Source organism: Oryzias latipes, chromosome 14, assembly GCF_002234675.1.
Source record: "Oryzias latipes chromosome 14, ASM223467v1".
NCBI classification, from domain to species: Eukaryota; Metazoa; Chordata; class Actinopteri; order Beloniformes; family Adrianichthyidae; genus Oryzias; species Oryzias latipes.
Window position 1 is genome coordinate 10,939,995 of NC_019872.2, and position 25,385 is coordinate 10,965,379.

Consider the following 25,385-nt stretch of genomic DNA (forward strand, 5'->3'; position numbering starts at 1 on the left):
ACTATTCTTTGTTTTTTTCTGTTTTTTCAAGAAACTTTTGTATTTTATGTGGGAGGCAATAAGGAATGTGGGAGCAAACCTTGCCTTCAGGTCTGATGGGTTAAAATGATTGACCTCCTGCTTTAAATTCAGTCATCTCACAATGAGATAAAGATCACACTTCAAACACTAATGAAGAGTGGGCAATCTAAAAGGAAACCAGAAAAGGTTTTAAGTGGAAACTGATAATTGGAATGGAGGAGGCAGGGGCAACAATGCATCAATTCTTAGTAGGGATGCCACAAGTATCAATTTAAAACCGAACCCTGTGTTATAAATTGTGCAGAAAGTGAATTGTTGCCAGTATGTTTTTGTTGAAAGTGTCAAAAACACGAGTTGTGCTAAATGTTTCTACCTTCCTTGAAGGCCCAAAACGTGTTACACAGTCCCATTCACTCACTGATGTGTGAATGCTGCTGAACACTGGCAAACAGAGGCAATGTGGGATTTAGTCTCTTGCACAAGGACACTTCAACACATGGGTGGGCAAGGCGGGACTCGAATCTGCAAACTTCAGGGTCACGCCTCAATGTAAGGATTCATTGTGTTTTATTTTTTTACAGTACACTAGGCCCAGAATAAGCCAACTGAGGGTTTTTTCTTCATGTTGAATTCTTTGTTTTTTTCCTGTGATTTTTTTGCTATACACCAATCATGTAACAAACTAAAACAAAACCAATATTCCAAAATTCAAGGTTTGAACCTAATCGTGGGGAAGGTGAATTGTTGCATCCCCAATACTAAGTGTCATTTGGACGGTTATTACCGGTACTTATAATAGTAGATATCTAATATATATATATATATATATATATATATATATATACATATATCTATGATCTATATATCTATAGATATATAGATATATCTATCGATCGATCGATCGATATATATATATATATATATATATATATATATATATATATATATATATATATATATATATATATATATATATATATATATATATATATATATATATATATATATATATATATATAGATGAATGGTTGAATGACTGGTTAATTGTAAATATTGATAAAAATTACTCACTTGTTCAATTTTGTTACATAGAGCACTTAGATATTTACTTGAACATTTGATTCCGATTTTCGTGAAGAAATTTTACCCATAGATTATATTAAATGCATTTTGTATTACCAATACTATTTAACAATGTAAAGTGGTAAGAAGCCCTCCATCTAGTGGGCAAAATGTGAAACAGCAACAGTAAATCCCGTCATGCTTTGCCGTGCCCGCCGACCCGAAAGCTACCAATGTTAGGCTAGCTGGTGTTAGCTACCGGGAGCGGACATGTTGTGCCGACCCTTTCTTGAATAAACATTGTTGTACACCGGGAATTGGGAGATAAGGGGAAGGCCCGGAGCGTCTTGCAAGCATGGATGCCGTTAACGCCTTTAATCAGGAGGTAAGCTGCTGCTGGGCGAACTGGGAGCTGAACTTACCGAATCTGGTTGTGCTGGTCATGGTACCGCTGTATAGCACTTTAGCTAGCCGAGAAGGTCGGAGCAGTGGGCCTTCTGACTGTGCGCACCCCCCATGAACCTCAGCGAAATTAAATTAAGTGCAATTTTCTACCCAAATAGTTAAAATGGTTTTCTTAAATTATATGACGCAATTTTGCGTCTGCTAAAAAAGCTGACAGGGGAAAACAACCCAACGCCGTACGGTAATATATTTGTGTTGGTAACTACTAGCGTGGGCATGTTGTGACCATTGGTGTTATTAATAACAGTAGTTAGCAACAACTTGATTGAATGGAAATATTGCTGCAGCCATGCACTCCTTAAAGCACTTGAAAGCTCGAAAGTTAATGTTGCTGTGATGCTTTAGTTAGAAGTTAGCCATATGACCTTTTTTTTTGTTTTTATTTATATTATTCTCATTCTCTCAGTCTTACGTTTACAATCAATGCTGTCATCATTTGCTACGGTAACGAACAAATTTCCCACGTGTGGGATCAATAAAGTGATTCTGATTCTGATATGATTGCCAGGAATGAGGCAGACCACACTACTGTGTGTGTTAGGCCTTGGAAGTTGTTTGTTTCGTTTCTGTGAGACCAAACAGGTCAAGTTATGCATTAGCATCTATGGATAGTTGGTTTTTTTGTATGTGGTACGTTGGCCTTCACACCCGGGTACTTGCATTTAAATAATAAGTTAGACCTTCTGGTAAAATCAAAGGTTTTGCTCCACAGCACTAGGGCAGCCATGTCTTGGTTGAACAGTTATGAAGGTTTAACACATGTTGTGATTTTATATGATGATGGATGGAGTCTGAAAGTGGCGGAAAAGAGGAAGCTGAATGCAGTTGAGATGAGATGTTTGAGGAGTATGTGTGGTGTGACGCGTATGGATCGTATGAGAAATGAAGTTATCCGAGAGAGAACTGGTGTGACGCGAGAGTTGGCTGAAAGAGCAGAGCAAAAGGCACTGGGATGGTTTGGACATGTTGAAAGAATGAAAGGGAGCGATTGGTGAAAAAGGTATATGAATCTGATGTGAGTGGAGTGAGAATGAGAGGAAGACCGCGAATGGGATGGACGGAGGGTGTAAGGAGAGCGCTGAATGCAAGAGGGATGACTGTGGTGCAGGGGAGAGAGGCTGCTCAGGACAGGGATGGGTGGAGAGAGTTTGTGTATGGATGAATGGATGGGTGTGGTAGAGGTCTGGTCTTGGGATGAAGCGGCAAGGGGAAACCAGCCTTGGCTGAGGCCCTGCAGTGGAGGTGCCCACACTGGGCTGTGCAGCTGACCCTGGTGCAGTGTGGTGTGGCTTAGACCAGATCTCAGACCAGTCGCACGCACATACGCACACACGCACTCACGCACTGAAGGAGGAGGGTTTGGGGAAGAGACAGAGGGAGCTAAAATTGTGTGCCTTGTCTAGGCTACCCCACCTTGGTGGGAAACAGCCTTGGTAAATAATAATAAAAAAAACTAGGGCAGCCATGTCTTGGTTGAACAGTTATGAAGGTTTAACACATGTTGTGATTTTATATGATGATGGATGGAACCAGTTGATGGGTTAATGTCATAGTTATGCATGTGTGCAGTCTTACCATTATCAGTAGCTGTTATGATTCTGATGGGGGTTAAAAAGTAAAAGCATATTAAAATTTTCTTAATTTTTAATATGTGAAGTGGCTACATATCTTTAACTGTTTCAACCAAACGCTGGTGTCTATTTGCTTTTTTATTTATTTTTATTGTTTTATTTTTTCTTTACACTACACCGTCTCGCAATTACTATGTATGAAATGACTATAAACGCAATCTTGAATCTTGAACTAAGCACTAAATACTTAACCAGCTGAAATACTGAGTTACATGCTTTAATTTAAATTTTTTTACACAATTTTGCTACCCAGGAAATCGTCGAAATGACTTAAAATAAACTCTTAAATTAAAAATATTTTTAGTGCAATTAACATAATTATTTTATGTGAAAAACTATTATAATATTTTGTTTTTAAAGTGTTTACGTAGATAGTTTAGATTTAGCATATTGGATTTTTCCCTTCAATCAAAAAAAAAAGTGATGTTTAGAGGCTAATAATCACTAGAAGAGACACTCAGAAATGTGTTTGGCATTCGGTAATTTAAAAAAAAAACCACATTCTACTTTCCCTCATGTTTGTAGCTCTTCTCATTGATGGACTCCAAACCCCCAATATCCCGAGCAAAGATGATCTCCATCACTAAATCTGCCATCAAAGCTATGAAAGTAAGAACTACATCTTTTTGTTTTTGGTCCTACCCTTTTTTAATATATATACATTTTCTCAAAAGTTAATCTCGGTAGGAGATGCTCATTCATTTCTCTATTTCTTTTAGCTTTACAAACACGTGGTCCAGATTGTGGAAAAGTTCATCAAAAAGGTGAGTCAATTCTGTTAGATAAGAAGAAGCTTATTCATGTCAAGATTGAGTAAATCATTTTATTTCTTTGTCTCCTCCAGTGTAAGCCTGAGTATAAGGTAGCAGGCTTGTATGTGGTGGATTCTATTGTCAGGCAGTCTAGACACCAGTTTGGACCAGACAAAGATGTATTTGGTCCAAGGTTCACCAAAAACATCACAGGAACCTTTGAGAACCTCTGCCTTTGCCCTATAGAGGATAGGGTAAGAACATATCAACTTAATTCATACGATGTAGATTGTTTTTTTTAACCAAAAATAAATAAATACCCACCCCACTTATGCAAAATGTTTCTATGGTTTTCTTTACCGTTTTTGTATTTTATTCCATAGAGTAAAATTGTGCGGGTGCTGAACTTGTGGCAGAAGAATGGTGTGTTTAAAATTGAAGTTATTCAGCCTCTCTTGGACATGGCAGCTGCTTCTGGAAGTGGTGCTGCAGCCTTTGAAAGTGCTAATGAACCAGGTAATGAACCAGTAATGCTCTAAATGGATATTTAGAAACACAAAACTTCTTTTGAATCTCTTGAAATTCTAGCAAATACTAGGAAAACATTTCTCAAAAAAAATTAAATTAAACCATTTTCCTGCAGGCTACTTGCAAACATGTCATGCATTATGTATTGTAAAATTGGATGCTCAAAAGCTTCTGTGTGCTCCACTAAACATCATCCAGGTTCTTCGCCACCTCCAGCCAAAGAGCCAGTTACTGTGGTAACGGCCAACTCCAGCACCACATCTGTTCCTCCGCTGCAGAACTCCGATGCCTTCGCTGCTGTGGCGCAGCTCTTTCAGACCTCGCAGGGTCAGCAGGTGGGTTTAAACGCAGATGAGTGTTAGCTTTGTCCTAAAGACCCTCTCCGATCATCTTTTGATCTATTGCCAAGCATTCCCAGTGGTCTTTTAATTATGATTATGCCGTTTTTAGCTCAAAAACAAACAAAAAAAAGTTGTTTTCTGGGATTGAATTTCGGCAGCAGCAGATATTCATTAGAGATTTACTTCTGACTTTTGGGGGGGACCATTGCCGTGGAGCAACCCTTTCCCCTCCCCATTGTTGAGAGAGCTCTCTTCCTTTCTACAGCAAAAATAAGCTCTTTTTCAAACTCTGGTTTTGGTCCTGCGTCACAATTTGAATAAGGAAATACAGCTTTAAGCTGAATTTCCTTCCTTAATGTCCTCCATCAGAAAAAGGCCACAAGAACATGTTAAAAACACTAAAAATGAAATGAGGCCAAATGCCTCACCATTGCGTCCTGATACGGGCGCCGCCATGCCGAAACCGGTCAACAGTGGTTGGTCCGAGTCGCTCTGAATCATCGTATCTATGGCAATGGCGACAGTTGTTGCCATTGATACGATGGTTCAGAGCGACTCGGACCAACCACTGTTGACTGGTCTCAACATGACGGCGTCCATATCAGGACAAAATGGTACTTCCTATGAGGTAACACGATGAGGGAGGGGTCTAGCTGTCCACCGTTTTTACAGTCAATGGTTGTCACTTTTTGTACTAAATGTTCACTGTCTTTGGCATTTAGCTTCAACAAATGCTTCAGAACTTCCAGCAGCAGCCTTTGAAGCCCGAGGCCAACGCGCAGCCCCTTCTCCAAAATGTTCAAACACCAGTCCAAAGTGTTTCCGTTGGCCCGAACGCGGTTGCATCACAGCCCTCTGTTCCCACTCCACCACCCCCCCAGCCCACACTGTCCACTCAGTCCATCCAGCAGAAAACAGCTTTTGACAAGGTGCTCATAATCTTTCAATGATGTGAAAAGTTGTATGTTCAGTCAGTGTCAGTTAGTGCTGTTTAGACACATATTGGACAGAGCTCAGCTGCAGAACCATTATGCTAAGTGCAACATCCATCATGCTTTTCGTTTGTTTAGAAACTTCTGGATCGCTTTGATTATGATGACGAACCGGAGGCTGGAGAAGAAACCAAGAAAGATGAAACCTCCTCGCATGCCCCCTTGTGAGCATTAAACATATTTTGTATTTTATTTTTTAAATCTCATGTGACTTTGTCTGTTTCATTTTTTATTTGAAGTTTAAAGCTCACATTTTTGTGTTAATCATTACAGTATGCAGCAACCCTCAGCTTTCCCCCAGCATGCAAAGCACTTTAATGCACACATGATGAACATGTCACAAGACTTCTCACAACAGGTAACTGGAAAAAAAATTTGAAATAAGAAAATGAGTTACCAGAAATACGTCTCTGCTATGCAGAATTCTGCTTTTAGAGCACAATGTTGCATGATGGGATTTTTCTCAGGTTTCTATACCTCTTAATGTCCAGGTCCAGCCCAGTGGTATTCCATCAGCACAAAATTTTCAGTTCACAATGCCCCCCATGGGTCATCCAGGGCAGCCTCTCCCTGGTTCCAGTGGGGCTCAAGCCATGACAGGAGGATACCCTCCCCAAAATGCAGCTCAGCATAAACAGGTAATTTTATGTTAGAACGCAACCAAGAAGTACTAATACTACCTGTTTAGCTAAAATGAGTTCCTTTCCGTCAAGGTTTTTCAACTCTTTAGCTTCTTAGGTTTTAATGTAAACATAAACACCGTTGTTAATATCACTTTCTTGATGAATCAGGATTTATCAATGGAAGCTGACCATACCTCAATGAGAGATGGGAGACATGGTCGAAGATCTCGCTCAGGTTCCAGGTAAAAAAAACAAAACAGAAAAACCTCTGAAAATGGCACGCCGTGCAGTCGGCTGCCAAATCCACGCTCAAATGAATCTTTGCCCCCCTTTGATCATCTGTCTTTTTTGTTTTAGATCCCCAAAGAGGAGAAGGTCACGCTCCAACTCCCGTTCACGCCGATCCAGGCACCGGCGATCCCGCTCCCGCTCCAGAGACCGCCGTCACCATTCCCCGCGCTCTCGCTCGCAAGAGCGCCGAGAGAGGGAGAGGGAGAGGGAGCGGCGGCAGAAAGGCCTTCCTCCTCCCAAAAATGAGGCCGTGAGCAGTGAGTCAAGCCAACCCATAATAGAAATGGTTCATTGTTCTGGCTTTACCGCTTTTTCTGTTGTGGCTTCTAACTTAAAAAAACAAAAACATTTTTCTCTTTTAATATTATAACCCTTCCTTTTCTGTTTCAGTTTGCAGTACAACTCTGTGGGTGGGGCAGTTGGACAAGAGAACACAACAGCAAGATGTTGCATCCTTACTCGAAGAATTTGGACAAATAGAATCTATCAATGTGAGTGGATTTATTCTACATTTAACACAGATGTCAATTCCAAAACAGTTCCTAGCAAATACCTTAAAGGCTTTGTGTTTGTGTGTTATAAAAACTACTCCAAATTGTTTTATCTCAACTGGGGAACCACACCGCAAAAACTGAATCTTAAAAAAGTAAAAAGTCTCTTGTTTGAAGAAAAACAGTCTTATTTTGGGCCTCGCAAGAAAGATCATCTTATGAAGAAAGATTTTCAATAGCAAAATAATCTTCGTATGAGAAAACACGTCCTAGTGACTAGAATGTTTTTCTTAAAAGAAGAATTCTTGGTAGGAGCATTTTTCTTAAAAGACTAGAAGATCTTTGCTCATTTAAAGTAAACGTTAGTCTTCATTTTCTTTCTTAGTTTCTTCTTCTTGAGGTTATCATAACTTAAGTGGTGGTTTTAAATTGCCAAATACATTTCTGTTAGGCCTGCACAATATACCGCAAATTTATCGTTATCGCAATATCCAGCTCTGCAATATGCATATCACAAAAGACAGCAGAAATCGCAATAAATCATAAACCTTAAATGTGTTAAAACAATCTTATGGCAGCTTGAAGCATTTAACGAATCAAATAAATCACTTCATGCATTTGACCAATCGGATGGACGTCTTCACCTTGTTGACCAATCAGAAGGAGGCCTATTATGTTAGATGTTTGTCTCCTATGTCGTCGAGGGTCATTAGGAGTATAATTTTTAAACTGTTGCAATGAAATGGGAATGATGTTTTTGGTTGTTTTGCTATTGCTTTATATACCGCAAATTATACCGTTATCGCAATATTAATCTCAAATATCGCATATCGCGAGTTTTTCCTCATATCGTGCAGCCCTAATTTCTGTATATGGATATTTATATTTATTAGTCTTGTAATAGACTAATAATGACCTACCCAAAGTGTATTTCACCCTTTCCCCAATGGTGTCTTATTTGAAAACAGCGTTCTTGTTGTTTAAAATCGGTCATTCTACATAAAAAAGCATCCTTAGTCTAAATCATTGCTCGCTTTGATGTCTTTGAAAGTTTAGTTTTCAACTTTAAATTGGTGGATTTGTACCATAGGGAAAAGTAGTTATTTCAAGTATTGGTGGATTTGTTGCTGTTTTATTTTTTTTTTTAGGAAGAATTTATTTTAAAAGGTTCAATGTTAAAATGATCAGCTTACCTGCCATCACAAGATGTTTCCCGCATGATGTGTTTTTTAAAAATTGTAACAAAAGAACTTAATTTGGTTGCACAATGAAATGAAAATCCTAATGTCTGTATATTCTTTGTCTGTTTTCTCCCCTCTTGTATTCAGATGATCCCACCTCGTGGCTGTGCTTACATCGTCATGATGCATCGACAGGACGCCTTCAGGGCTTTACAAAAGCTCAGCAGAGGACCTTATAAAGTTAACCAGAAAACAATCAAAGTGAGGGAGCTCGATGCATTTATATGCACCCTAATAAGATGTTCAAGTACGCACTAACTTTTTTTTTTCTCCAAACTGCAGATTGCTTGGGCTTTGAACAAGGGCATAAAGCCTGAATTTAAACAGTACTGGGATGTAGAGCTGGGTGTGACCTGCATACCTTGGTCTAAAGTCAGAGAAGACCAGTTGGAAGAGCTAAAGGAGGGTGGAATGCTGGATTCAGAAACTCTATCACCAGGTGAATGTTGTTCTTTGTAGCAAAGAAAGAATAAAGGCCATCACTGTTCAATCAACAGAATCTGCAGAGAAGTGTTCCATTTCCTTCCATGAGCTTCCCTGTTTGATTACTTTCATTTTAACGGCTGCCTTTCAGAATGGGTTGGCTTACGAAAGACTTTAGACCAATCAGAAGAGCTCACTCATAACGGTCGCTCTGAGCAACAGCAGAACGAGGAGATGCCAGCGTTACCGGTTTCTTCTGCAGCTGCTGCTCCTCCTGTGCAGGTAAACTCACCTGAAGTTTGTCTTCAAAGTTTACTATATCTTCAGCTTAAAAACGAAGCCTCGAGTGCACAGTTTGGGTTTGTTACTTCAAAATACTTTCACTGTTATTTAAGTGACCTTTAGAGACATTCGTCTAATTTCCTTATTTCACATATCATTTAAAACTTCTCAGGTACCTCCCATGCAGCAGCCAGTGGTTGGAATGGGGTCTCTCCAGCCTCCTGTCTTTCCAGGCCCCATAGGCATGCCTCCACCTTCCTTCACTCCAGGCGTCCCCCCTCCTCCTTTTATTAGACCTGGCTTCAACCCCATGCAAATGCCCCCAGGTAACACCTCTTAGCCCCGCGGTTCAACATTCTGCTTATCTCTTTAACTCTTATGTATCTCATCTATCAAAACAAACAAACAAAAAAAAAGGTAATGTTGGATGTTTTTACCATCCAGACTTCCTTTAAAAATCTTCCTGAGCAAACATGCATGCACTTGATACGGGAAGAGAAAAGTAGAAATGATCTAATTTGACAGATTTCTGGCTGATCAGAAATGAACGTGATCACATAAAGAGAAAGATGACAAAAGGAAAAGTGTCACCACATTGATTTAAATTGAAGATTTAAAACATGAAACAAAACAAAAAATACATTTTGCTGTTTTTAAATTTCAACATCTGGGCAAAATTTACAGAAACAACACAACATAATGTAGCCCCTAATATTTAACATTGCTGTCTAACCAGAGGATTTGGGTAAAAACTTCTTTCTTTTTTTTTGTCCTCCAGGTTTTCCTCCTCCAGGACCGATGTCCTTAGGTCCCCCGCATTCTTCCAAAGGTCGAGTTGATGATCCTCATCTGGACCCAGCCGGCCTGGGCAACAAGAACAATGATGAAGTCCTTGAGGGCTCCAATATGTTCAACAACAATATGGCTTCCATGGGTCAGTTTATCAGAAATAACATTCCTGTGTGCACCAAACATCTGGTCATTGTTTAATTTGTTGGGTTATCAGATTTTTCCAGAAACCTTGGTACACAGTGGTTACCTGTTAGTGAAAAATCGTAATAACGTGACTTTAATTCTCCCACAAAGTTAGTTATCCCCAGCATGTGTCAATGTTAAATGCAGCAGCCAAAAAAAGGCATTTCAAAAAAGAAAAAACAAATCACTTTCCGTTAAGCCTGGCAGAAGACTGAGTGCTGCTTCTTATGTCAGTAGCTAATACTGAAATGCACACCTACATTGCTCTCTAGCAATTGTTGGAAAAATAAACACATGAGCCTATTTATTAAAAAAACCATCACATATAAGTCGCATCCTTGGCTAAACTATGCAAAAAATGGAAATTATACTTCAAAAAACGCAATACTACTTGATTTTACATTGTGTGTTGTTGAAATGGAGAAGGTAGCAGTGTGTATCTGAGACAACCACCTCCATGCAAAGTACTAATGGGGCGCAGCGGCAAGTCTTGTGAATTTTTAAATGTTCCCGCATTAGCAAAGCAAGCACTATGACTGTTGATGTTTTACTGTTACCCTCTTAGCCATACAGGCATGTAAACAGGCTCAATGTGTAAAAATAGTCAAATACAAAGGAAACACAGGCGATCCTGTTTATCACAGGAGTTGCATTCTAAAAATAAGCTGTGATTGGTGAAATCTTCAAATGTTTTAAAGCTGTAAAACTCCTCATTACACACTTTATGCACTTTTCTAAGACAGACACAAAGAATTTTAAAGTTTTTTCTCTAGTTTAAACTTTTAAAGTTTAAACCTTCAGCATTCTGTCCAGGAGACACAGCATAGATGGGATTGATTAACAATGGTCTACAGCCAATCAGGATGCAGAACACATTACACTCTAAAAAAAAATTATCTGTGAAATGATAAGACCATGAAAGGTGAACCGCAGTATAGTGAGGGAACACTAACACAAATCCTGAGTTTTTTAACGATGTGATTTTAAAACAAGATTTTTTTTTACATTTTTTTTAGGCAACCAGATTGGTGGACCTCCCGGTGCACCTTTATCTAACCGAGCTCCAGGCCATCTAGTTGGACATCCTGGAGGCCTTTCCGTCGGTCCTCCAGGTGGCCCTCCGGTTGTTGGACCTCCAGGTGGCCCACCTCTTGGCCCTCCGATTGGACCTCCAGGTGGCCCCCCAGTTGTACCCCCAGGTGCCCTTTCAGGCGGGCATCAGGGAAACATCCAGTCACTCTCTGGTGGCCTTCTGGGTGCACGTCCTGGTATAATCCCACTGCAGCGTCCTTCTGTTCCACCGCCTCCACAAATGCAGCGCTTCCCTCCCCCCCATGGGCCAAGACCTCCTCACCCAAATATGCCTCCCATCCCTCCACAGATGATAGCGAGGGGACCACACCCTCAAATGCTTCTCCATGAGCCCCCTAAAGGAAACTTTGGGATTCCCGCTCCACACAATATGAGACCTCCTTTTCCACATGGGCATGGTCCTCCTCCTTCTCAAGGTCCTCCTTCTCAAGGTCCTCCTTCTCCCTTTATCAGACCTGGGGGTCCTAGAGGCCTGGAAGAGCCAGAAGAAATCGAGGAGAGACCATTTAGAGGGGACAGGCCTGGATTAAGAGATCGTGAGCAAGAAAGAGACTGGGATCGAAACCGAGATCGAGAGAGGGACAGGAGTTTTGGTGGTGGCCGGCGCCCGTTTGCCGACGGAGGCAGAGGAAGCGCTAATGATAAAATGGATGGGAGGGAAAGGCTTGGGGGCTGGCAGGAAGATGGAAGCAACCGTGGAGGAGGATGGGACAGAGACAGGGATCGTGACAGAGACCGAGATCGACGGGACTGGAGGGAGAAGAGAGGCAGCCTCGACAGAGAACGAGGGAGGGGTGAAGATGGGGAAAGGGATCGAGGGAGGGAGGAGGGCAGCGAAAGAGTCAGAGGAGAAGCGGCGAGTCGGGAAAGAAGCAGAGGAGATGATGGGAAAGGCGACAAGCCAAGGCGGCCAGAGCGGCGAGAAAGGACCACGCGGTGGGATAAGGACGATCGATTGGCTGAAATAGTAAATATGGACAGATTTCGGACACCTAACAGCAAAGACCAAACTAGTGTAAATCTTGTGGAGACCACTAAAGTACCAGAGGTAGTACCCTTTCAAAAGAAGGAAGAACCTGAACATTTAGCTCCGCGCATGGAGTTGACCACTGCAGCAGAAAATCCCGAGCAAACGGAGACCTCCCCTTCAGCTCAAACCGAGTCTACACAAGCAGACAAGGAAGCCGGCTCTTAGGCCTTCAGACATAAACGAAAGGCTATAACGTTCAGGATCAACCGTGTCATAAATTATTTTAAAGCAAAACCTGTTTTTCAGGTCGGAATAAACCATTTCTGGGTTAAAAGGACATTTTCTGTAAACAGATCACTCCCACACACTTTGTTAGACAGGTAGGTTTTTTTTTCCAGCATCAGGTGATGTGAAAGAATTGGACTGCATCTCAAAACAAACAAGGCGTAGTGAATTATTGGCTACTAACTCTAGTTTTTCCTTTCATTTTAATGTAGCATTTGCATTAAAAAACAACTTTTCTTTTTGAAATTCTTTTATTTTTTCTATCTTTATTTTTTGTGGAAGAAAAGTGGCTAAAATGATGTGAGTCACTTTATTAATGGGAAAAAAACATTTTTAACCAAGTTCATTTTTTTTCCTTTTAGAAAAATGTCTTTCGTTTGCTAAAATGTCAAACACTGAATATCATCTCAGATTTTTTATAAATAGAGGCTCCGTTGTTTTTTTTCTAGGTTGTGTGTTTAGTACGAAGTTGTCAATGCAGTGCCATCATAAGGAGTAAACGAAATACATTTGGGTATTGAATATTAGAAAGGGGTGGTACCAACAGGGAAATGCATACTTTTTGTTTAAAAACTTCACATTCAGCTTTATGATGAAGTGGTTTCCCTTTTTTTGGTACACATTTGAGTCAACTATGATCAGGAAAAAAACAAACTGCTCTAAATGTGCTATTTTTCTGGTTGCTGAAAAATCTGTCGTGGTCAACTGTGGTCCAAACGTTTATGTTCATAATCCACAGATTTATGCTGAGTGTTTAAAATGCATTCCCACTACTATAAAAAGAAATTCAGAACAAAAAACAGAGTGCAGACTTATCCGGTAGGATCCTTTATGTCAGACGGTTGTAAACATTTCTTTTGCCATTTTAATACATTTCCAAATTAATAAAAAACTATTCAATTTTTCTATTAGACACCATTGATGTAGCATCTTCTTTTAATTTCTGTTTCTTAATGACATTTTCCCTGTGCAAAAATGTTTGACTACACACCAATTTGTATGGTTTTAGGTCAAACTAGCCTTGAGCAAAAGCTTCATTTATATATTGTGCTTATACAGTCAAGTGGCATTTTACTTGCATGAAAATTGGAACAGACAAAATGTTAAAAAAAACCTCAATGTTCTAGAAGTGATAAAACTTTTCGTTATACAGGTTGTTTTGGCAATTGAACTGTGCTTAGGTTTTATGAAAAATCTATTCTAAAGTGAAGTGCAGTCAAAATCGCATTGGGAATGAGTTTTGTCTCATCACATTCTGCCTTGTGGGTTTTCCATTCTTCTGTTTAGGAACAGTGAAGGTGAAGTTATAATCTAGATGTGCAAAAATACACGTGTCGCTTAGGATTTATGAGTATTGTCTGCATACTTTTACAAGTTTACCTTTTGAGTTTATCTTTTGGTCTTGAAGAAACTTTTTCCCCAAAGCCAAAAAATCCCCAATTTATTATTATTATAATTTTTTTCTACCAAATCTTCCCCCGGGTTCATAGAGTTGGATTGAAGGACTTGGTTTACAGCTGTCACTTTTCATATTTTTGAATCATTTTAATACGTTTCATTTTGATCACCAGATTTAAAAACAAACAAACGAACCTCCCCACTCCTCCTTAGGTTAATGCAAAGGCAGCAAGTGTGGAACTACAGTACTAATTTGATGAATGGAAGGGTATTGTTGCCTTGGACACTGCTGTAAATATGCTTCTTTCACTGATGACTTTAAAGGTGTTATGGTAATTGTTGTTAATAATGTTACATGTTCAATCCAAGATGAAATGCAGAAGGAACAACACGCATTTGTTTGCTTTAACATTTTTAAATCCTAGTGGTTTGAGAATTGACTGATGTTTTTATGGCTTGTTTAAAGTACAGAAGACATGGACATAAATATGTCAATGTTTCAGCCACAGGAAACTTTTTAATAAACTATTTTTGTACCAAAATGGTTTTTGTGTCCTGTATTTTAACCCATGGTCACATCTTATTTTGCTTGAGCAGAGAAAGTCATCTGTAAAAAAAGGACAATTTGGGATGACCGACAGTCTTTGATGATGGAAAAATATTTTTTGAACGTGTTTCACTTTTGCACTAATCTATGCAGAAAAATTTTCTCATTTTAAAATAAATGGGAATCTCAAATAAATTATTAAAGTTGCAGTCCAATCATCTTTTGATCTATTTTAACGTCAGTTATGTTGCTTTTAGGCGATTTTTTTTTATGACGTAGTTTCTGCAGAGTGGCAGACGTTCATCCAAAATTCTTCTGAGTTGTGACTGGCCAGACACTAACTGCTATTGCTAGCAGTTAGTGCTAGCCATAGCAAAGAAAATAGCAGTTAGTGAGCCTGCCCTATTTTCCCATCATCTTTTACACAAAAACATTTATTTTCCATACAAATGTTGAAAAATAGAAGATTGTGTGCCAGATTAATCTTTTGGGGGGGAAACAACTTAATTTATTGTTCCTGGAAAGATTTAAGAGATTCAAGTTAGAATTGTTCAATGATATGGGGTATAAAAACTTGATAGATTTTTCAGCAGCAACTGATAAGTTGCTGTTATCTGACCAGAACCAAAGTTGTTTTTGTTTAAAAGAGTGCAAAAACTATTCTTATTATTCTGATTGTTTTCAAACATAAACAATATTTCTATATAAAAATCTTTTATAGATAAAATTTTTACAAAAATGTATTAACCGCAATTAAAGATATTAACATTAATAATTAAACTTCACATGCAATTCGTACTCCCATGATTCATAGCTTTTTTACTTCTGGAATCTTCTTCGACCAATCCAAACAGACTATTTGACATTCATCTCGGAATCTGATTGGCTATTTCCAACTTGAGCCCGCCTACAAAGCCTCGCCTTTCATAACTGTAATTGGTCGCCTTTTCCTAGCAGTGTCTTGAGAGACTTGAGCAAAAATGGTGCTGAAAGCAGTTTGTGTGTTGAAAGGAACAGGAGAAACCAACGGCGTGGTTAATTTTGAACAGGAGGTAAAGTTTTGTATTAAAGCTTTAACTTTGTCTCACGTTATGTTCCAAAGTTAGCAAACGTGACCTTTGCTTAATGTTTATCTCCTCTGCTTATTTAGCTCTTCATTGCTAAGCTAGCTAGGATGCTAATACATCATTATCCACATTAGGAAATGCCTTTTTGTGCTGGAAGTTTGCTTTTACTTAATTATGTTTCGCCAAAACCGGCAACAGCTTGCAAAATTACAATCGTTTAATAAGTAGTGTACAGAATTAATGAACCACTATTTCTTTTTTTTCTCCGTACTGAAAAAGTAATGCGTACATCATCATCATCATGAGCTGTTGTTGTCGGCCTTAAGCATGTTGTCTTCGAGTAATTTGACTGAGGTCCATGTTTTAAATTTGCACAACCTTTAGACATTTTACGACTTTGGGTTTTGTAATGATTAACGGTCCAACTGCCTGTGGTTGCGTAAATGAGGTCATTGGTTACCGTTACTACACTGATGGCGCCAGTTCTGTTTAGTTTCCTATTTTTAAGATACATTTTTAGAATTGTTATCCCCATCCAACCTTAAATACCACAATATACTAATGTTGTTGCTGAGTCATAGGAAGTCTACCAACTTGTTGTTTGTTTCTAATAACTTATTTGGCGTTGCTAACAATCTAGACTTCTCACGTAGTAAAAACAGATAAATGTCTGAGCTGCGGTCAATATTTCATTTTCTGAAGATCTACTTTTGCATAAGACAGTCTAAAATAGTAGATTGAATTATTTTGTAGCCACGGTATTTGGTGTGTGTGTGTTTAGAGCGATTCAGCCCCTGTGAAGGTGACTGGAGAAATCAAAGGCCTCACACCAGGCAAGCACGGCTTCCACATCCACGTGTATGGAGATAACACCAATGGTGAGTTCATGAGCCGATGAGTGACTGGGATTCTTGAAAATGCTGTAAATGAAATCTAATATTATCTGACGAGCTTCCACATCCCGTCCCCCCAAACATTTCTTTTTCTAGGGTGCGTCAGTGCAGGGCCTCACTTCAACCCATACAACAAGAACCACGGGGGTCCTGAAGATGCAGAAAGGTGAGGGTCATGTGGGAAAGGGTAGCGAAGTAAATGCAAAACCTGGTTCTATAGCTTATTAGTTTTCTGATATTGGTTTGAATTTTTATTTTATCCCTCCCCATTAATAAATTGGAGTGCTTATAGATGTATACCAGGACAGAATTATAACATGACGGTTCTGTAAACTTGATTCCTTCTGCTAGTAATTACTCTGCCTGCCTGCATCACTCACTGCTGTTATAATCACCTATCATGCTACCTTTACACTGGGCATGATGTGACGATGTTTAGAATATGTGATCAAGCTTACTTGCTTGAAAGTAACTATAGCTTACGTTTCTGGATGATTTATCTAACGAATCAGCTAATTTCTGAAACTTTGTGAAAAGAGCCATCCCATTTTCCATGCAACTTGGTGTTGACACAGTAAATAAATCAATCTCTATCTCTCTCGGCAATGTCCTATTCCTAATCCCTGCATGTTTATTTATTTCTTCTAAAGCTTAAACGGCTCACATTTAAATCACTTAAAGCTGATGGAGTTGTGCTGACAGTTGGGTAACAAATGAGGCATGCTGGGAAGGGGGCTCTGGAAAACCAAGGTTGTTAAAACACTGAGAAATGGGATACATGAAGTAAAATGCACTCTAGGCCTTTGAATTTTGTGCTTATGTCTTTTGAAAAGATCACATTGACTCACCTACATGCACATATCTAACTTGAATGAGGATTAAATTAACTCCAAATCCACCGATGGTAGCCTTAACAAATAGTTTTGGAGAGCAAAGTCTGACAAAGCTGAGCGCTCCAGTGGAACTTCAGCGTTTGTGGGTTGTTTGCACAACTTGCATCATGAACGGTGCTCTGCATTGAGCTGAGTTATTAAAGACTGAGATAGTGTGTCTGGCCTCAGTTTATTAGATTTTTATTCTGGGTTCTCTTTTCTTAAGCTCTGTTATTTCTCTTTTACTTGTGCTTGTTTTTGTGTGTTTTATTTTAAGGGGCTTATTTATTATTTTACTTCATGTGCGGGGTTTGTTTTTATTGTATTCTTGTTTTTTTTTATTTTTATGGAAAGCACCTTGAGCTGTCTGTTTGACATGAAAGGTGCTTTGTAAATAAAATTAATTTGAATTTATTCTGAAAAGCACTCTCCATTAGTCGCATATGATAAGTGCTTTAAAAATAAATCAGACTTCTTTGGTAGTTATTCAGTAGGAATATACTTTTTAAAGATAAAGTAAGCTTCTTTTTTTTTAACAACTTGAAATGCATCTAGTTGGTTTTAACTGACTAATCTATCTAACCTGCCCCCCCCCCCCCCCCCACATCTAAGTGTCTTAAGTTTTTATTTGAATTTATTTGATAAAGGAAGTTTTTTTTTTTTTTTCTTTTTAACAGACACGTTGGGGACCTGGGAAATGTGACCGCAGGAGATAATAACGTTGCTAAAATAGATATCACGGACAAACTTATCAGACTCTCAGGTCCAGACTCTATTGTTGGCAGAACTGTGGTGGTAAGTTTTTACTTTTTAATTTTGTTTTTAATATTTTTTATTGTATAAATTGTTAAAGCTGATAGTATTTTTCTTCCTGCCCTATTTGTCCTAATCATTTAGGTCCATGAGAAAGTTGATGATCTTGGAAAAGGTGGAAATGATGAAAGCCTTAAAACTGGAAATGCTGGAGCGCGTTTGGCCTGCGGCGTGATCGGCATCGCTCAGTAAAATGTTCAAAACCGCACTGAAAGCCGCTTCCTCCCACGGCATTTAATGAGACCAACAAAGCTACTTAATGTAACAGCTAGTCCTTAGTTTTGTTCTTCTGGACTAATAAACTAGCCAAGCCATGCTTTGCCATTGTTCCCTTGGACAGTTGTATGTATGGGTTCGTTTGTGTAGTGGTCCCAAAGAATTGGAAACGCACAAGTTATTTCTGTATGTCTTCTATTAAAAGTAAAATGGGTTATATCTACTGTGATTGTCTCATTTGGGCACTGAGAATGACTAAAACCCCACTTAAATCAAATTGGGTGTGACGTTTTTCAACCTTATCTTGGCGCCAAAATCATTTTAACCCTTGATTGCATATATTGTTCATCGTAGATATTTGTTTTGACGTTTGTTGCATTTGAATGTTTCAGAGCATCAAACTAATAATATATTAGTCAAAGATGCCACAAAATCCACACAAAAGTGAAAATATGAGTTTCAATTGCAGTCAAGCCTTTACGAGAAGTGGTTAGGAGACTTTCACAGGACTGTGGACCAGAAGAGTTTGGAAAACTTTAAAATTGTCCATGTTGGAGGGTTTCAGAACATATGCATTAATTCACTGCCATCAGAATTTTGGAGAGGTCTTTACTAAACCACTAAATGTTCATATATTTTCTGAAGCCATTCAGGGTTTTGTTTTGGGTCAGAACCCAGGCATGTTTCAACTTGAGGTCACTAAAAGAGTACATTCCCAAGGATATAATCTTTGCTCCATTTACCACACTGTATTTTAGACCAGCAATTATTAATAGGTAAGGTTTACAAAAAAGGGAAATGTTTTATGTTGAGTTCATTATCCTGCAAAAATGGGTCACATGGGGATCCTGATTTTTTTTTTTTTTTTAATGTGGAGTCAAAAACAAATGAACAGCACTTTAAACGGCACTTAAAATTAATGTTGTGAAGCCTGTCTTTGCCAGAAATATGAGCGACGATTAGACTTTGGAAAGCTGCAATGCTTTTCTCTTCCACTTGAGGGCGTTTTAATGCTTTAAGACTAAAGTTCTACAGGGTAGTAAGGGGTAAAGGTAGATTCATCCATTTGATAAGTTCACCTACCTCATAAATAAGTAGACTATAGATTAGCTATTTAACCTCTAATCATTTTTTAGAAAGAAAAAAAAATTACATTAAAGGAGGAAATCTAATGATGTGTGAATCACTTTTTGCCAGTTTTACTTTATTTTATCATAGAAAAACAGATGATTAAAAGCATTCACCATGTTAAGTGTGTTAAACTACATGAACTCCTGTAGTTTAAGTATATGTCACTTTGTGGCTTTGGAACAACCTAAGCCAGAGTCCAAAAACTGAACAAAAGTCGTTTTGGTCTATTTTTGAAACTCATTTCCAAAAACTGCTTACTTTTAATAAAAAAAGGAGAAAAAGGGAATGGAACATTTTTAATAAAACTTTGACATTATTCCAGAACATCTTCAGAGTCAAAGTCTTGTCTGCAAAAATACAAATGAGGAATACAAGCTGAAGACGGAGAATTTGATAGAAAATCATGGTGGGCAAATGTTCTGAAGGTAATGATGCTCCCATCTTTCTTCATTGAAGGTGAGGATGAGGAAAGCCAGCAGCCTGGACTGTTTGATTGGTGCTTCAGTGCTTTGAAATGCTGCTGAAAAGAAACCATGTTCTGACATTTTTAAAGCAGATCTCTCTCTGCTCCCAGCACTGCAGCGAACAAAACTCTAGTTTTTCTGTGAAATACTGTATTAAAACAAATACATTCTATGCTGTTGCCCTAGTGGTTTTGCTGCAGTATTGAAGACCGCATGCATCCGACCTTCATTAGTTCTCTGTAGTGAAAGTTCACCTTCTGACATAGCAGGAATATTTTAGAGACCAAGAGCTAAAGGTCAGGGGTGAGATGCCATAAATGGCGTCCTTGCTATGGGACATGGTTGGGTAGTAGACAGACTAATTGGAAACCCCTCTTGACCTAACCTTTGGCCTTTGAGCTGCGTGTCATAGGGTTGTTAGGAAGAATTCTCTTAAGTACTAAATTTACCAGCTAGGCAAGTCCTTTCTTAGATGTTTTTATTATTAGGTGTCTTAAAAAGAATAAGAAGGGTATTTTTTTTATGTTTCACAACTGGATTGCCCACTATACAATAAATTATTGGACCGGAGGGCTGACATGACTGAATGGGAATTTTGCAACAAGCTCAGATATGTTCGACCGGTAAAACTGTCTTCATTTAAGGATGGAATGGCTTCCATTTTTGTCTGGGCTATGGAAAGATGCCTTGTTTTTCCAGGAAAAAGGTCACTGCACAATTTTTGTCTCATTGTTTAGCATTTTAGGTTTATTGTTTCTTCTTCTGGAGAAATTATGATGTAATCAAAGTTCATCCAATCCAATTTTATTCAAGAAACTATTGTTTCCTTTTTTCTGTTTAAGAAATGTGTCTCCAAAAGTCAAGTCATTGTCTGGAAAACAGAAATTCTGGTCAAAAGAAATAGGTTTAATCATGCATATTATGAACAGATGAAGACCTTATAAAACAATTAAGTAAGGTGTGACAGGATCTAAATGTTTATCAAACAAATGTGTCTTGTTTTCTTGGTGTGGACCTATAACAGACAAACAGTGGGATCTGTCATCTTACCTAATGGCAGCTTTGATGGACTCCAACCTGTGACCAAAAACTTAATGGAATGCGTATGGAAAATTGATGGCAGGTCTCAAAAATGGAAGGTTGATTCCCTGCTATCCCCCAGTCTATATGTTGCAATATTTCAATAAGGAGAGACATTACATTATTGTTTGTTAAATAAAAGATGTGCATGAAATAAGTCCATAGTCTTTGGCGGTTAGGCTCTGTGCCGATGAAATCGCATCATAAATAAATTAATCCCGAATCCGAGATGCTGATGGTGGTTAAAAGCCGGACTGCCAAAGTGTAGTTTCTGATTGACAAGAAGAGGGTCCGAGAACTGTCTAGAATGGAGAGAGACTACCATTCATGAATTTAAGGGTGAGAAGTTGTTTGTGATTGGCTGAGAAGAAAATGCAAGCAATTCAGCTATTTGTACAAGGTAAGGCCCGCCCAATTGATGGCCTGTAGGGCATTGGAACAATCCAGCATCCCTAAAGACCCACTCCAGCTTTTGAAAAATTAATTATTAATAATTATGATAATGCTGTTTTTACGCCAAAAATGTAAAAAACTGTGTAGTTTTCTAGGACCTAGTTTCTTTAGAACGGCAGTAGTTCATTAGAACTTTGCTTCTAATTTGTGGGCGGGACCATTGGTGTGGAGTAAGCCTGCGCTCATTTCCCATCCTCTCTTTGTTTATACTCTCTCCCACTAGCTTACAGCCCATCACAATCCAGCAAAAATGGCGAGCAGTATAGAAGTCCAGCCGGACAGTTTTGAGTCAGATGTCAGCTCAGATGAGAAAAACGAAAATCTATACGCATCTATTTCTCTGCAAATGGATGCATCAATACAGAGCTGAGTGGGGAGCTTGCGGATTGCAGTTTGTACATAACTACAAGCACTTTCAAACTTCTTTTTCGTTGTTAAACATATTTAATTACTATTCAAACTTCCATTTTTTTTGCATCAGTTTCTAGAAGAATCATCCTGTATTACTGAAGTAACAAGGACTCCTGAGCCACTGTCATTTGATGATTGGTCCGTTTTTGTGTTTTTTCCATCATGTTCCAATTACTCAGTTCAGGGTCATTTGTTGTCTTTTGTCTCACCCGTTGTACATCATTTGTCATGTTTAAGTTCAAACGTTTTTTTCATTGATTTATTGATTGATTATAGTTTAAAGTCTCTGCCACTGAGCTCACATCCCCCTGTATCTTCTCAGACTAAGCCTTTGCCTCCTTACTAATTTTGGCCTGTAATGCTTTACACTCTGAAGTCTTTCTTTGCAGAATCTCTGCAGACAGAATCTTAGATATTTTCATCAAATTTGCTCTGTTCTTAAATAGTTTCATGGTTGTTATTTTTAGCAACAGAAATAAACACAATGTAAATAAAAAGCAGGTTTAAAGCAGATCTAAGTGTCATCTTTAATGTGTAATAAGGAAAAAAAGACATTTGATGTCTGATCCACATTTTTAAAATACATGATTAACTTTAACAATAAAAAAACAATTTATATTGACATGAATAGATTTTTAGTTATTTACTGTCCTACAAGTTTGCGCTGTATCAATCAACAAAATACTTCTTTTGCTCTTACATTTAAAACTTTCATATGTGTTTGTGAAATGTGCTGCATAGGTGTGAATTATTCTCCAGTTCTTTAAAGAATAAAGACCAAAGTGTTTGTCTTATATGAGAGAGCTTGACCTCCACATTTTTTAAGGTAAAAGGGTAAATAAACAAGCTAAAATCATATGTTCCATAGCTTAGAGATAACCATCCCTGATCTTTATGCGCTGTTTAATATTTTGTTTAATATTTATCTACTTATGGAGATTTTAACTGTTAATAATCTGATTTCTTTCTTTGCCTGGGAACATCTAAAGAAAACAATTCCAATGATGGTAAAATATTATGTTATTCAAGTATAATTTTATAGTAAAACCAATTATTATATTAGGAAGCTAAAACCTTTCATTTTTCAATAAAATGTTGTCATTTTTCTATGTACACAGACAACCTTTGAGTTAGTAGTATTGTTTTAATTCTGAATCTACTTCCTCTTGTAGAAAACATTTAAACTCAAAACAGATTTAAATTAAAACTTATTACTCCTCCATAATTTAGCTTATGTCTTTTCCTTTTCAATTCAGTTTCTACATGGCAGTGCTTTAGGACTTTAAATTATTTGGGACATGTCTGTAACGTTTCTCATTTTGTGGTATTTTAAAGTTTTTCAACTTTGGTAAAATAAACTAAACCTATTAGAACCTAGATGTGATACTCATTTATAAAACTGTTGTATATGATTATGGTGTTTTTTTTGCCATAATATTTAAAAATTATATATTCAGCCACAGCAAACAACTAAATTTAAGACTCTGACTTCCAAAATTTTGACCTCTGTTATTTTAATTAATTGTATTTTTGCCCTTTTTGACAAAAAATGTTCAACTTTGAATTATGTTTTGAAATAAAACAGCTTACAATTGAAGGGCAGGCTCAAACTAATAGTAATTGGCCTTAAACTCACATACAAGAAGGTTCCTTAATCTGACCAATGACTGATCATTAACTGTGTCCCTTAAGCTGTTTCCCTGTTCCCTGTTTGCTTGGTTAATTGAAAACAGCAAAAATGAATGGAAGTCAAAAGGATTCGTCTCTCATTTTGGATGATCGATGAAAATACGTGAAACGCACAGGGACACTTCTTTTTCTTTTATGTGTGAAAAGCCTGATAAATGACATAAATGTGCAATGTAGTTTGGGTCGTGAGATGCTTATTTGATTGGCTGCCTCACTAATTCTTCTCTTTCTGCGACTGCTGTTGTCTGAGCCTTTCTGGCTGGTTTTCAAACCGTTCCAACTTGCCAAACACCACAGTAAAAACCCAACAAAGCAATCATGTCACTCCAGACGTAGTAGAAAAACTTGAATCATCAGTCTTTACAATCAACCCTAAAATTATTTAAATCCTCAGATTATTGTGACGTGGAGTCACTTTTAGTGGCAAATTCCTACTATATTGGGAAGGACGCAGGTGACTTCCACAAGGCGATAAAACAATGTAGATGAGTCTGTAGTGCAGAAAAAAAAAGATTTAAAAAAAGTAGATGTATATTTTTTTATTTTACAAAAGGTATGAAAAGTTTTAGGCTTGACTATCTGTCCTAACATCCACCCATACTTCCATCCATCCATCTTAATTGTGTTTTGCTTAAGCAGAATTTGTTTCCTATTTGTGTATATCCGTGTGTGTGTGCTTCTTTCACTCAGTTTGTGTTAGTGTGTCCTGCATCTGTCTGTGTGTATCTTTCTAAGTGGGAGGTAACTGTTAAACTCTTCCATTTGGTGGGATTACTCCTCCAGTCATTCCTGGGGGAGCAACCCATCATGCCATCATCTTTAAGCAGAGCACTATGCCTTCTGATGCTTTAATCCCCCTCCTTCTCTGTGCTCCCCTCCTTTTCCCCACACTCTCAACCTCATCTCACATTCTCTCTTTCCTTTTGCTGCGGTTGCCAACTTTTAGCTGATGCGGATGAAACTGAGTGCCATCTTTTTTCAGAGTATAGGTTTTGTGTGTGTTTTTAATAGTTTGCCAAGGGGTGCAAACTTTACTCAGGAGGAACTTACTGACTACGTTTTTTGTATTGCTACTTTTGTTATTTTCCCACTTACAGCCGTGTGCCCTTTAGCAGTTGTTTCCCCCTAACAACCACTAGAGGGCACTGTAGGCGTGTGTGTGTTTGTGTGTCAGTATTTGCTACTTACAGCAACCCAGAAGAAGATGCACTGTCCAAAACAAACACGGAGGACAATTTTTAGACCAGCACTAAGAATAGACTTTGAAGCACGTTTAAAGAAAAAGGCAGCAGATGTGAATTTAATGTGTGACTCTCGTTTGGTGTGAACGCAGAATTATGCTGGGCTTGGTGGATTTGCTCAGAAGCGTTGCACTTTTCTCCCAAAAGTGCGACTTATTCTCTAGAGTGACTTATACTCTGGAAAATAACAATTGATGTTATAATAACATATAAATTGTTAGGGTAATATAGAGATACAGCCTTTATTTATCGTTGTGTTTCTTGGTTTTCAACAAACCAAGAAATATTTTTTTTAAAAACTGAAAAAAATTATGTACAGTTCCAAACTTATACTGTTTTAGAACTTTTTTTTGAAGATACATAAATACAACATCCATTTCACAAAGTAACATTTCACTTGCTCAATGAAATGAGAAGATCTGAATTAGCAGAGTGTCACAAAGATAATTTGACGATCCCAGCGAGTGGGCCAGAAAAGTTCTCGTTCTGTCAGTTCCGTTTGACCTGAAAACAACCCACACATGCACATTTCTGATTGGGCTCATGTGATGTATTATGTCTGCGGTTTAGGATCTTGGGAAGAAGTCAACTGGAAATCACTGTTTAGCTGCACAGGAAGGCTGTAGATGATGAGATTTTGAGGTT

General features: G+C 38.2%; 2 protein-coding genes across 2 annotated transcripts; both read left to right on the forward strand.

Moving 5' to 3' along the window:
* The first annotated feature begins 1,302 nt into the window (after positions 1–1,302).
* scaf4 (SR-related CTD associated factor 4) lies at positions 1,303–14,405 on the forward strand. The gene is made up of 19 exons (XM_011483331.3): positions 1,303–1,468; positions 3,705–3,788; positions 3,899–3,943; positions 4,024–4,185; positions 4,315–4,447; positions 4,658–4,794; positions 5,523–5,729; positions 5,871–5,956; positions 6,066–6,150; positions 6,284–6,430; positions 6,584–6,657; positions 6,773–6,963; positions 7,097–7,197; positions 8,526–8,639; positions 8,721–8,877; positions 9,013–9,143; positions 9,316–9,469; positions 9,922–10,077; positions 11,135–14,405. Exons 1-19 carry the CDS (start codon positions 1,439–1,441, stop codon positions 12,403–12,405), a joined length of 3,465 nt encoding a protein of 1,154 aa, XP_011481633.1. The 5' UTR covers positions 1,303–1,438; the 3' UTR covers positions 12,406–14,405.
* An 862-nt stretch (positions 14,406–15,267) lies between these two features.
* Positions 15,268–18,495, forward strand: sod1 (superoxide dismutase 1). Its single transcript, XM_004076213.2, has 5 exons — positions 15,268–15,462; positions 16,259–16,355; positions 16,467–16,536; positions 17,920–18,037; positions 18,140–18,495. The coding sequence occupies exons 1-5, from the start codon at positions 15,391–15,393 to the stop codon at positions 18,245–18,247; spliced, it is 465 nt and encodes a 154-aa protein (XP_004076261.1). The 5' UTR covers positions 15,268–15,390; the 3' UTR covers positions 18,248–18,495.
* Positions 18,496–25,385: the final 6,890 nt, after the last annotated feature.

Coding starts and splice junctions, on each gene's coding strand:
- scaf4 (XM_011483331.3), top strand. CDS start 1,439: ATGGATGCCGTTAACGCCTTTAATCAGGAG. Junction 6,964..7,096: donor CAAAAATGAGGCCGTGAGCA/GTGAGTCAAGCC, acceptor TTTCTGTTTCAG/TTTGCAGTACAACTCTGTGG. Junction 9,144..9,315: donor CTGCTGCTCCTCCTGTGCAG/GTAAACTCACCT, acceptor AAAACTTCTCAG/GTACCTCCCATGCAGCAGCC.
- sod1 (XM_004076213.2), top strand. CDS start 15,391: ATGGTGCTGAAAGCAGTTTGTGTGTTGAAAGGAACAGGAGAAACCAAC. Junction 16,537..17,919: donor GGTCCTGAAGATGCAGAAAG/GTGAGGGTCATG, acceptor TCTTTTTAACAG/ACACGTTGGGGACCTGGGAA. Junction 18,038..18,139: donor TTGTTGGCAGAACTGTGGTG/GTAAGTTTTTAC, acceptor CTAATCATTTAG/GTCCATGAGAAAGTTGATGA.